The 11897-nt window shown below is 29.4% G+C and overlaps 1 protein-coding gene across 1 annotated transcript; it reads left to right on the top strand.

Moving 5' to 3' along the window:
• The first annotated feature begins 765 nt into the window (after window positions 1–765).
• On the top strand, window positions 766–11728 carry LOC107061089 (probable LRR receptor-like serine/threonine-protein kinase At4g36180). The gene is made up of 3 exons (XM_015309831.1): window positions 766–873; window positions 5505–7371; window positions 11394–11728. Exons 1-3 carry the CDS (start codon window positions 766–768, stop codon window positions 11726–11728), a joined length of 2310 nt encoding a protein of 769 aa, XP_015165317.1.
• Window positions 11729–11897: the final 169 nt, after the last annotated feature.

The following is an 11897-nucleotide window of genomic DNA, read 5'->3' as shown; positions in this document are numbered from 1 at the left end:
TTTTTGAAAGATACAAAGCATTAAAATTATATGGCTAGTTATTTATCCTTAGAAAAATAACTATCATAAATATATTTATTTTTTATTAGATATTACTTTATATTAAATTTCGTATTATTGAATAAGTCAATCACTGTTTAAGTAGAGTAAAATTAAATTATATACATTATTAATGTGAATTTTAATCAACCCCTAGTTGATAGAATTATATTAAATGAAAAATAAATAAATTTTAACTATATATCAAATTTATATATAATTTTTTCTTACAAGCATTAAATATGATATAATTTCTCTATAGTAAGTTATTAAATGTTATTTATTTGCAAATATTATTAAGTATGTTAAAATATAATTATTAAAAGATAAATTAAAATTATAAAACCACAAATACCTAATAAGATGTACTATCAATTTTTGGTTATAACTTTCTTGCACTTTAATTTAAACATATAGATTTATTTATACTTTCAATTATTTATTTATAAGAACTTTGTATGTATAATATAAATTTTGTCTACGTTTAATATGCTTAGCTATGGATATTATCTCATAGAAAGTGTAAGCATAAAATTTTCATGATATGTTGGGTGGTGGTGATTTATTTTAAATATATAGTTTCACTTTTTAAGAGTTAAATCAAATGAACTTTAGCCAACATTTAAGATATATATTTTTTACCTTATTGATATGACATGAAAAGATTAGCATTTATAATGCTACGACTAAACACAAGTAGAATAAAATTTCAAAGAGCAACAATAAATGGGTGGGCACCAACAAATTCAACTGGGCACTCTGAGTGGGGGAATTAAAATTGTGTTCAAGTGGTATGTGATGAATGGTATGCAAGATAAATGGGTGGGCAGTGGGGTGAGTGGTGTTAGGTGTAACTGGGAAATAATAATTAATATTATTTACAAGAAATTTTTAAAGATTTATTAAAATATCTTTACGCAGATTTACTTGCTAATAAATTGGAAAAAAATTGGGATATTTTTGGTGTTTTTTGCAAGAAAATTCGCAAGTTATTTACCTGCGAAATTTAAATCCCTAGGTAAATTACTTGGGGATTTTGAAATTCACAGAAAATAATTACCTACGAAGGTTTTACCTTGGGATTTTTTTTAATAGGAAAATCCGTAGGAAACATATTTTCCTGCGAATTTTCATTAATAATCCCCAAAAAAAATCCCAATTATAATTCACATTTTTTTTGTAGTGGTCTACGAAAACAGCCTCTCTACTACTTTGGTTATTCTCCATCTCTTCATGTTTGAACTGTATCATATAGATGGAGTTTCCCTCATTAACTAAATATGAAAAGTCTTGGAAATTTCTCATAAAATGATCTTCACCAAGTTATTCAAAACATGCTAATTATGCAGAAAATTAAGACACATATCAAACAAAATTTTGAATAAAAAGCAAATAAAAGAAAAAAAATAAATTCCACACGGTATTATTGTTCAATTTTTCCTCACTTGACTTAGTCAAGAAATAGTTTCTCTCATTTGGCAATTTCTTAGAAGTTCTGCAGAAAATTTTTCCACATAATGGGACCAACTTCACATTATCTTGCCTAACACACATTGCAGCGATAGTTAATGACCTCGAAATGAACTCAACATCTAGAGAAAATTAGGACATAGAGAGTATTATTTTGTTAAGTTTTCTCCGTCCTCTAAAAAGTCTTGTGAAACACTACAAAATATGAGTAACAACTTGATAGAAGTGACTAGTACTCATCTTGTAATTCAATTGTTCATCAGTTCCGATTCATCATAATCTTTTTTTTCCTCTAGTCTTTGTGGAAATTGGCTGAAAGGCTTACAAGTCATCTTCCGCTAGTTACAATACTGTATCACTTTTTTCCTTAGGTGGAATCAAATATTGATGGATTTTCCCTCAATAACTTTAAAAATGTGAAAACTATTGTGTACCTAACAAGTTTGAAAATAGCAGAAGAGACAACTAATTACTAACTTGGAATATTAACCTTTTATGATTGTATAAATTCCATAGAAAAATTGCATAAAAATTTATTGCATTCACATAATTGGTTTCTCTATTAACTGTTCTCATAATTGGTTCAATGAGGACAGGGATGACTTAAAATAGGAGTTCAAATTTCTACTTATTCATCTATACTATCTTAAAAGAATGTAAATTACTATAATATTTTCAACTTAAAACACTTAATTTAGTATATTTTCTATATTTTATAATATATTATATTTATTTAATTAATTTAAAATTTAGTGTACTACATGATTTGGCATTCACGTGCAACACACGTGCATCAAAACTAGTACTACTTTAAAATTATAAACTCTCTAACTTAAATGTTAGATTACTATAATATCATCAACTAAAAATACTCAATTTAGTATATCTTCTATATTTTATATTTATATTTATTTATATGTTTGTTTATATTATATTAAAACATATATTTTTTTCACATTGAAGAGTTGTGACTTTCCCGATGAGTTGTGACTTTTTTGAAGATTTGTGACGACTAAAAAATCAGTTGCTCTATTATGATCAGAATTTCTGTTGTGGATATTGATATTCCTTTTTTAAAATTGAGAAAAATATGTAGACTCACACGTCCTACGTGACATAATACACATAGAATGTCATATAAGACATAAAATTGTTATGTCGGATGAATGTGTCTATTAGTTCAAATTTATATAAATTTAGTGTCTACTTGTGCACGCTCAAAGTTGAAGAGCATAGATATTAGTTGAAGTCAAATTAAATGTCATATTTATTTATTATATAAACTTTAGAAAATGATCAAACCATTTTATCGTAATCACTAGTAATTGATGAATCACACAAACATATAATGATGCTTCATCTACATGTAATGTAGAAAAACTGAAAATGTGTACTACTCCACTTGAACTGTATCACATTTGTCCTTTTTCCCACATGTAGTCTTTGTGGAAATTGGCTTATTAAAGACTTTGGCTTAAAAGAACAAAATAAAATTCCACACGGTATTATATTTACAGATGTTAAGTAACATATTTTTCTATTTTTAATTAGGAATTATATTTATAAATGTATGTCTCTGAATTATCATATATTTATATAAAAGAGAACCCTATGTCTGCTTACGTGGCGCCATCACAAGCAAGAATTTCCTTTTAAATTTATTTATTTCCAAAAATACCCTTCCCCTTTCATGAAAAAATGTGACTTTTATGAAAAGTTGTGACTTTTATAAACAGTTGCGACTTTTATGAAGAGTTGCGATTTTTATGAAAAATTGCGACTTTTATGAAAGGTTGTGCCCTTTCTAAAGGGTTGTAACTTTTTCAAAGAGTTGTGACATTTCCGATAAGACACAATAATCATTTGTTCACACTACCCTTTTTGTCTATAAATAGAGGGATTTCCTCTCATTTTTAAAACACGAAAATTTTTGAACTTCTTCTTCTTCTTTTTGCACAATTAAATATTCGTGTACTTTTGCTCCTGTTGAGTGACTCACTGACACCATTGTTTTTTGTATCAATACACTTGTGAATAGAATCGTTCCATCCTGAGAGGATCTATTCCTTTAAACCTCGAGTACTAGAGGGGAATAATTTTCTTAAGGGGACATTGTGCATTCAGTGGGTTCAATTTTTTCCTATCTGTTTCATTCTATTGTTATAGATCCTGGTATATTTCTTACAGTCATTAATTTATGCTTATGATATTAATTGTTGTTTTTGAGTACATGTTTACACTTTGTTGTTTATGTTTCTATAAAGTTATTGTTATAAGTATTTGTTACTACAGATAAAGATTATTTATTTATTAGAAAATTTAATTTCTCATGTCGATGTTCATCTAATTTCCCAAAAATATCAAATAGTAACACTTTCTGGAGGCAAAAGGATAAATTATAAAATCAAATTAAAGATGATTGATTGAAGGATGAATGATAAGATGTTATAATTATCATTTTCCTTTTTTACTATTAATGTTCGTTACTAGGTACGTAATCTTGTATGTAAGACAACATAGTGTTTTAGTTTTAATGACCGATATATTTTAAGTATTATTTTATAAATTTTGTGATATCAAATTCCCGCGCGAAGCGCGAGTAATTTTACTAGTTAATAAAATAATCTCCATTGACAATATTGCAGTATTTTTCCTCTCAAAGTCTTTCTCTGTTATTTTCTTAATTTCTTTATTAAAAAATCAATAGGAACTAATTTCACATCATCTTACGTAACACACATTGCAGAGATAGTTAATAACCTTGAAATGAACACCACATCAAGAGAAAATTAGGACATAGAGAGTATTATTTTATTAAGTCTTGTGGAACACTACAAAATATGAGCAACAAGTTGTTAGAAGTGACTAGTACTCATCCATGGACCTCAAGTTGCGTTGGTGATGCAAAAGTCGTGCTATTATTTCCTCTATTGTATAATTGGTACTATCAACCAACACTGACTTAAATACTTGAGTCTTTCTGGAAATTGAGTTAACACTTGGGACAACTTTTTTTGCAACCACAAATTAATTAGTACCCCATTTTATACCTCATAGTCCCATGCATAGACAAGTCAACAACGTTACTTTATGAAATAGTGTTTAATCAAATGTTTACTTTATTTAATGTGGATGTCGTTGTAATAATTAAGAAATCGAATAGTACTTAGTTAATTATAACATTCTTTCTTGTTAGGCTACTTATTTTAATGACTTATTTATATATTGCGATCATTATGAACCCATATTATTATTTTTACCTTTTTTATTCCTCTTTCTATTTTTATTTTCTCATTATTAAATATTCTAAAGTCTACCAAACGGTAAAATCTTTTGCATCACGCAAAATAAATTGTTGGGTGTTAAAAAAGATCAAATTTGTTTTTTGGTGTATTCTTTGAATTACAAGCACCGCAACAAACACTACAACAAAAATAACTTTTAGCGGCAATAAATACACACATTAATAAAAATTGTTAAAGATTTTACCGGTACTAGTTAAGTGTCATTAGATCCAATGTTGCTAAAGGGTTTAGGGACATATGCAAGAGTGTAAATTGCCGTTAAAAATACATATTTAGCGGCAATTAAACTTAATTAATTGCCGTTAAAGATCATTTTTGATGTAGTGAAATCAATACTATTTTAATATTATTATATCAACTTATGAAATTAAGCTCAATTATTTCAATATCATTGTATAATCTTATTAATGTTTTGAGTAAGATTTGATTATTCTAACTTTATATTATATTTTTTCATTGAAATTTTTTGTTGTTTGTATTCTTACTTTATAAAGGTCTGCGCACATCCTACCTTTTTGAAACTTTACTTGTAGGATTACATTAATCAGTATGTATGACAACTGAAACTAGTATATATATATATATATATATATATATATATATGTGGATAATGCTGATTGATTTGTAAGAAGAGAACATCCATCCTATTATTTGCTGAAAACAAACAATCCTTTCAAAATATGTCCGAAGAGTACTGTAGTGATTGGTGTTACGAAGATTGTTTCCCATTTGGAGCTACTTTCTCTCTCTTATGTCAACATCTCATCTCCGATACCTGTCAATATTTCTTCTTCCTTAAGGTACCTGGATCTTGGATATACTCATCTACGAGGTGTTCTCACAGAGAGCTTTTTCCTTCCGCCAAACAGCTTGGAAACGCTCAAATTGAGTGGTAATGATCTTCTCAAAGGAGTTTTTCCAAAGATCCACCGGAGCAACACTCTGTTAATGGAGTTGGATATTTCATTCACAGGCATCTCTGGTGAGCTGCCTCATTTAATTGGCAACTTGAAATCCTTGAATATCTTGGACCTCGGAGGATGTCAATTCTCTGGTTCCATTCCCGATTCCATTGGCAACCTAACACAAATTACAGAGTTGATTTTATCTTATAATCATTTCACTGGCCACATTCCTGATTCCATAGGCAACCTAACACAAATTACGGAGTTGGTTTTATCTTATAATCATTTCACTGGCCATATTCCTTCTACAATCTCTAAATTGAAGCACCTCACAAGTTTACAACTTTCTGACAACTCCTTTTCAGGTGAAATTCCTGATGTTTTCTCTAACCTCCAAGAGCTACGTACTTTACCACTTTCTTATAACGGCTTCATCGGTTCGTTTCCCGCTTCAATTTTAAGTTTGACACATCTTGAATACTTAGGATTGTCGAGTAATTCCCTATCTGGCCCACTGCCTAGCAACCAAAGCATGCTTCAAAAGCTAACTTCTGTGGATTTGTCATACAACTCACTGAATGGTACCATACCATCTTGGGTGTTTAGCCTACCTTTGCTATCTTCAGTGTCGCTCCAACATAACCAATTCAGAGGACTAGCCGATGAAGTGATCAAAACAAACCCAACATTAAGAGAACTGCATTTAAGCAATAATCAACTCAGTGGTTCTTTTCCTCAATCACTTGTGAATCTCACAAACCTTGAAACCCTTGAAATTTCATCAAATAACATCACCATTGATGAGGGAATGAATATCACCTTTCTTAGCCTATCATCTTTATTCTTATCATCTTGTGAACTAAAGGATTTTCCACACTTCTTGAGAAATGTAAAGACACTTGTCTACTTGGATATTTCTAACAATAAGATTTGTGGTCAAATCCCTAACTGGTTTAGCGGCATGAGGTGGGACTCGTTGCAGTTCCTAAACCTTTCTCATAATTCATTAACAGGCAACCTACCACAATTTCGTTACTATAACCTACAGTTTCTTGATCTGAGATTTAACTTCCTTCAGGGTCCACTACCTTCATCCATTTGTAACATGAGGAAACTTATCTTATTAGATTTATCACACAACTACTTCAGTGGCTCAGTTCCACATTGCTTGGGAAGCATGGCTTTACTAACGGTGCTGGACTTAAGAAGGAACAATTTCACAGGGAGTCTTCCCCCATTATGTGCACACAGCACTTCGTTGAGTACCATTGTCATAAATGGTAATCGATTTGAAGGACCTGTTCCTGTGTCATTGCTCAACTGTGATAGTCTAGAAGTCTTTGATTTGGGGAACAATGCTATAAATGACACGTTTCCATCTTGGCTCGGAATTCTTGAATACCTGCAGGTCCTTATATTAAAGTCGAACAAGTTCCATGGACCTATAACTACGTGTCAGACTAAGTTTTGCTTTCCCAAGTTGCGAATTTTTGATCTTTCTCGTAATGATTTCAGTGGCTCACTTCCTGCAAAAATTTTTGGAAACTTCAAGGCAATGATTAAATTAGATGGTGAAGACACAGAATTTAGTGGCCTAGTTTCTGCAAAAGGGATCACGTACATGGCACCATATATAGCGAGCGAGTTATCTGGTAGGTCGTATGAGGATTCAGTGAGTTTGGTAATCAAAGGGCAGGCTATTGAGCTAGAAAGAATCAGCACAATTATGACAACCATAGACACTACAACAAATGTGATATATTGCTACGAAATAATTAGCTACAATATAAAATTTGTCACTAATTGTTCATTTTTCGTGACGAAAGTTATATTTTGTATTTAAATACATGAGGAACATACTTTTAGTGACGAAACACAAATATTTGTAGCTAAGTTTTGTCCACTATAATTTCCCTCCAAAAGATAAGTTGGCGCCATTTATTGAGTACTATTAGCTATAAATCTAAATTTATCAGTGACACATTATTTTGTCACTAAATGAAGTAGTACCCAATATATGACAAATCATTTTTTATCCTAAAATTAATTAAATTTTGGACATAAAATAGTTTCGTCACAAAAATTATGTTGATACAATAGTGACGAATTATAAATCGTAGTTAATCATTGAAGAATTTAACCATAAAATTTATGTTTTAATTGTGACCTTATTTTTTGTCACTAATAATTTGAACAATTAGTGACAATTTTATCATTGTCTCTATTTAACCTACAATTTAGCCAAAATAATTTTTGTCACAAAAAAATAGAATTTTCAATTGACTACAACTTTAATTTCGTAGTTGATGAATAGTGTAATTATTGGCTACGAAAAATATAGGAAAAACTGCATATCTAAGCAAACATAGCTAGTATATCTACTCAACTAACCTATAGTTTTGAAAAGGAAAAACTAACTTATTAGATATACATCCATACCGCATATACTTATTCTTCCAATACTTTCAAATAATTAGATATCTTACCACTAATTAAGAGTTTCCTACCATCTTTTGAGAAAGATATATACACCTATATATAGCGTTTCATCTACCAGATACACTAGAATAATAGTGAGTGAATCGAGCGAGATTGGAAGGGAGATACTCATGTATCCCAGATAATTAGGAGAGTGACAAGTGAGATGGGAGGGAGACAAGCGGGATTCGTTTATGTATCCAAGATATATGTGAATCCACTTGGATACGGTGTATTTAGAACAAATTACACCAAATTGACCCAATGTATCCCAAGATCCATGTATATGGAAATATCTGGACGCACCAAAATCTTATAAGATTCGTAATATTATAAACTAGAGTGTATCTAAGTAATTAGCTCATAAACTAGTGAAATTTATGTAAGTTTTCCATTAAAATGACTAATATGTGAAGGTTCTAAATTTCATTTAATTCCGGTAAGAAATCACAATCTCATCTTATAATGAATGATTGAAATGTGTGAACTATTAAAGAAAATGGTTAGTGTAGTTTATCCTATAAGAACCCCCCGATCCAATGATAGTAACATATCTGACTTATCATCAAGATATTATTCAACAATGTTCTTCAGAAATATTCGCCACCTGATTCAAGAGATCGAATCAAAATTTTCCTCTTTTGTTATTTCATTCTTTGATTTTATTAATTGTTTCGTTTATCCATTAAATTATTATTTCACTTCTTCGATTACATATTCAGGATTTTGGATAATATTAGTAACTTAGTTTGTTGGTTATTTGAACTTTTACCTTGTTTGTGATAATTTGATTCTCCATCTCATAATCCCTTTCTTTACCCCATCTTGAAGAAAAAAAATTCAAAATTTTTATATCATTTGAATTAATTATGTTACTTTAAATCTCTTTCAATTAAATTCATCTGATTCTCCGAATAAATAAATTTTACGCTAAACATTAATGTCACACCTAAGATTTTGAGGGACGAGATTGATACTCATTATCTTAAACTTGGTTCATATTCGTTTTACCACACTCCAATTATTTTTCTGATTGCGCGAGTCTCACACACCTGAACTTATTTTAATATTATCATTAAAAATTATTCAATTTCAAATATAAAAACTTGTGGACACTTATAATTAATATATACAATTATTTAAATATTAAGTCCATTCATGTAGAAAATTATTTCTCAATGTGCTTCACATTTTGACCAAATAAAATTTATGAGGTAAGAAGTGTTGAAATAATTCATAATACAAAAAAACAAAGATAAAAATATAGTTTTAATATTCAATTGAAATTCATTAAGTGAAAGAAATTATAACTTTGAGAATATATTTTATACGAAATTATTAGAGGGAAAAGAAAATAACAAATTTTACTTTCAATTAATTTTTCCCTCCACTTTCAATGTGTAAATTCCCCCTCACACCATTTCCCATTTTCCATCCAGTAAACCACGCATAACGGCACAAGGAACTGCCCACTAACTTTCTTTTCATTTTATTTTTTTTAAAATAATCAAAATTTGCCCACTCTCTTTAACTATCCAAGTCCAACTCAAATGCAATACATTTTTTCATAAAAAAAGAGACTCCTCTGCATTTTCTCTCAATCTTCTTTTTTCTATCTATTTTTAAAATGATGTCCATCCAACATTTACCATGCTCTATAAGAAACAAAATATTTTCTTTGGTTAGCATAAGGAACCATTATTCACGAAGTTATTATTCAACTCCTTACAAGGATTATCTTAATGGAAGAACTCTTGATATTATCTTGGTAAGGAGATAAGTGTTTATAAATTGTGATAATCGAATAGTTAATGATTTTGTATAAAATTAACTAATTTTTTAATTCTATTATTTGTTTCACTAATTAATGTTAATTTTAGAATTATATTTTGTTTAAATTATGATTTCAAAAAGTATATACTAAATTATATTTTTTTACACACAGGTCCATAAAGGTGCAAAAATGACTCAATGAGTGAAGATTTTAGATAAAAGAGCACGAATAGACGAGGAAACTACATACTTTTATCTTTTTTAAATTTATCATTGTTCCCGTACCTCATCTAGGTCTTTTTTTTGAGTGATTTCCCTTGATTTACTCAATGAATTTGTACTCAAATGTTATCCCTGAATAATTAGAAATGTAATTACTATATAGTTTCGTATGGATTTTTGGTATTATGTTCCTCTTTTTTTTTTTTTGATTTATTTATTTACAAAAGCTATGTACTTTTAAAAATTGAAGTATACATGTAATTAATGGCAAACAGTTTAACTACATATTTAAATAATACTATTATAAAACATTAAATACATTCAATTTGTTATAAATAATTTTATCCTTGGATATTTATATAATTTTAAAAATCATATTTTGGTCGCAATTCAAAATGGTATTCTTTATCTATAAAATGTAAATCATATTACTAATGTTTTAGTTGTCACAAATTAATTTTATTCAGTGATAAAACTAATTTATTCCAAAATAGCCTTCATATTGATAGCATAATTATATTTTTAGCAAAAAATTAACTTAAATGTATCTAATTGAGACAACATAGAGAAACAATTTATTCGTCAGTAATACCATATAGAGAGACAAATTATTCATCACTAATACCATAAAGAGAGACAAACTATTCGTCATTAATATCGTATTTAGTATATCACAACTAATTTTCAGCCACAAAATTAATATCTTTTAGTGACGTAATAACACTCTTTTAACTACAAATTATGCATAGCTTTAAAGACAATTTATATCGTCACTAATTAAATTTATAATTAGGGACAAATAAAATTTGTCAGTATTAAACATATTTTTAGTGACGATATGAGTTTCTAGCTACAAAATTTTACGTTTTTTAAGACGATCAAATTCGTCATAAATGCTACATATTTGGAGACAAATTTTATTTTTGTAGTTAATAGAATCTTTCTAGCGACAAAACACTAAATTGTCTTTGTAAACTTTTAGTGACCCACATTTAGAGACGAAGACTGACGAAATTTTTTTCGTCATAAAAAATTTTTTGTGACGAAATATTATCTTTAAGTGACAAAATAATTTGTCACTGATAATCAAACTTCTTGTAGTGAGATCTCTCAAGTAACCATTTTGAAGGTGTGATTCCAAAAACACTAAAGGATCTCAGCTCACTTTGGCTACTCAATTTATCTCATAACAATCTCATAGGTGCTATTCCAATGGAATTGGGGCAATTGAATACGATTGAAGCTTTAGATCTCTCTTGGAATCGGCTCACTGGAAAGATTCCGCAGGAATTGACAAGGATGAACTTTTTGGCAGTTTTTAACCTCTCTCAAAATCATCTCATCGGACCAATTCCTCATGGTCTACAATTCAACACATTTGAAAATGATTCTTATGGTGGCAACCTTGATTTATGTGGTCCTCCTTTATCAAAACAATGTGGTACGAGTGATTCATCACATGTTCCTCAACCATTGGAGTCTGAAGAAGATGAAGGCGAGTCATATTTTTTAGTGGATTTACGTGGGAATCAGTAGTCATAGGCTACAGTTTTGGACTAGTTGTTGGAACTGTCATGTGGAGTCTCAATGTTTACATATCGTAAGCCAAAATGGTTTGTGGAATTTTTTGATGGAATCATGCCTCACAAAAGAAGAAGGCCAAAGAGAAGAGCTCAGAGACGACAGACTTAATGGAAGATTGAGA

The sequence above is a fragment of the Solanum tuberosum genome, unplaced genomic scaffold (assembly GCF_000226075.1).
Source record: "Solanum tuberosum cultivar DM 1-3 516 R44 unplaced genomic scaffold, SolTub_3.0 scf00116, whole genome shotgun sequence".
NCBI lineage: Eukaryota > Viridiplantae > Streptophyta > Magnoliopsida > Solanales > Solanaceae > Solanum > Solanum tuberosum.
The sequence above is the reverse complement of the archived record's forward strand: the minus strand, read 5'-3'. Positions and strand labels throughout refer to the sequence as shown.

Bases quoted from the DNA above. Each gene is read 5' to 3' on its own strand.
- LOC107061089 (XM_015309831.1), top strand. From the start codon at position 766: ATGGGTGGGCACCAACAAATTCAACTGGGCACTCTGAGTGGGGGAATT. The intron at 874-5,504 runs GTGAGTGGTGTT...ATATGTCCGAAG, and splicing joins ATAAATGGGTGGGCAGTGGG to AGTACTGTAGTGATTGGTGT. The intron at 7,372-11,393 runs GTAGGTCGTATG...ACAATCTCATAG, and splicing joins TATAGCGAGCGAGTTATCTG to GTGCTATTCCAATGGAATTG.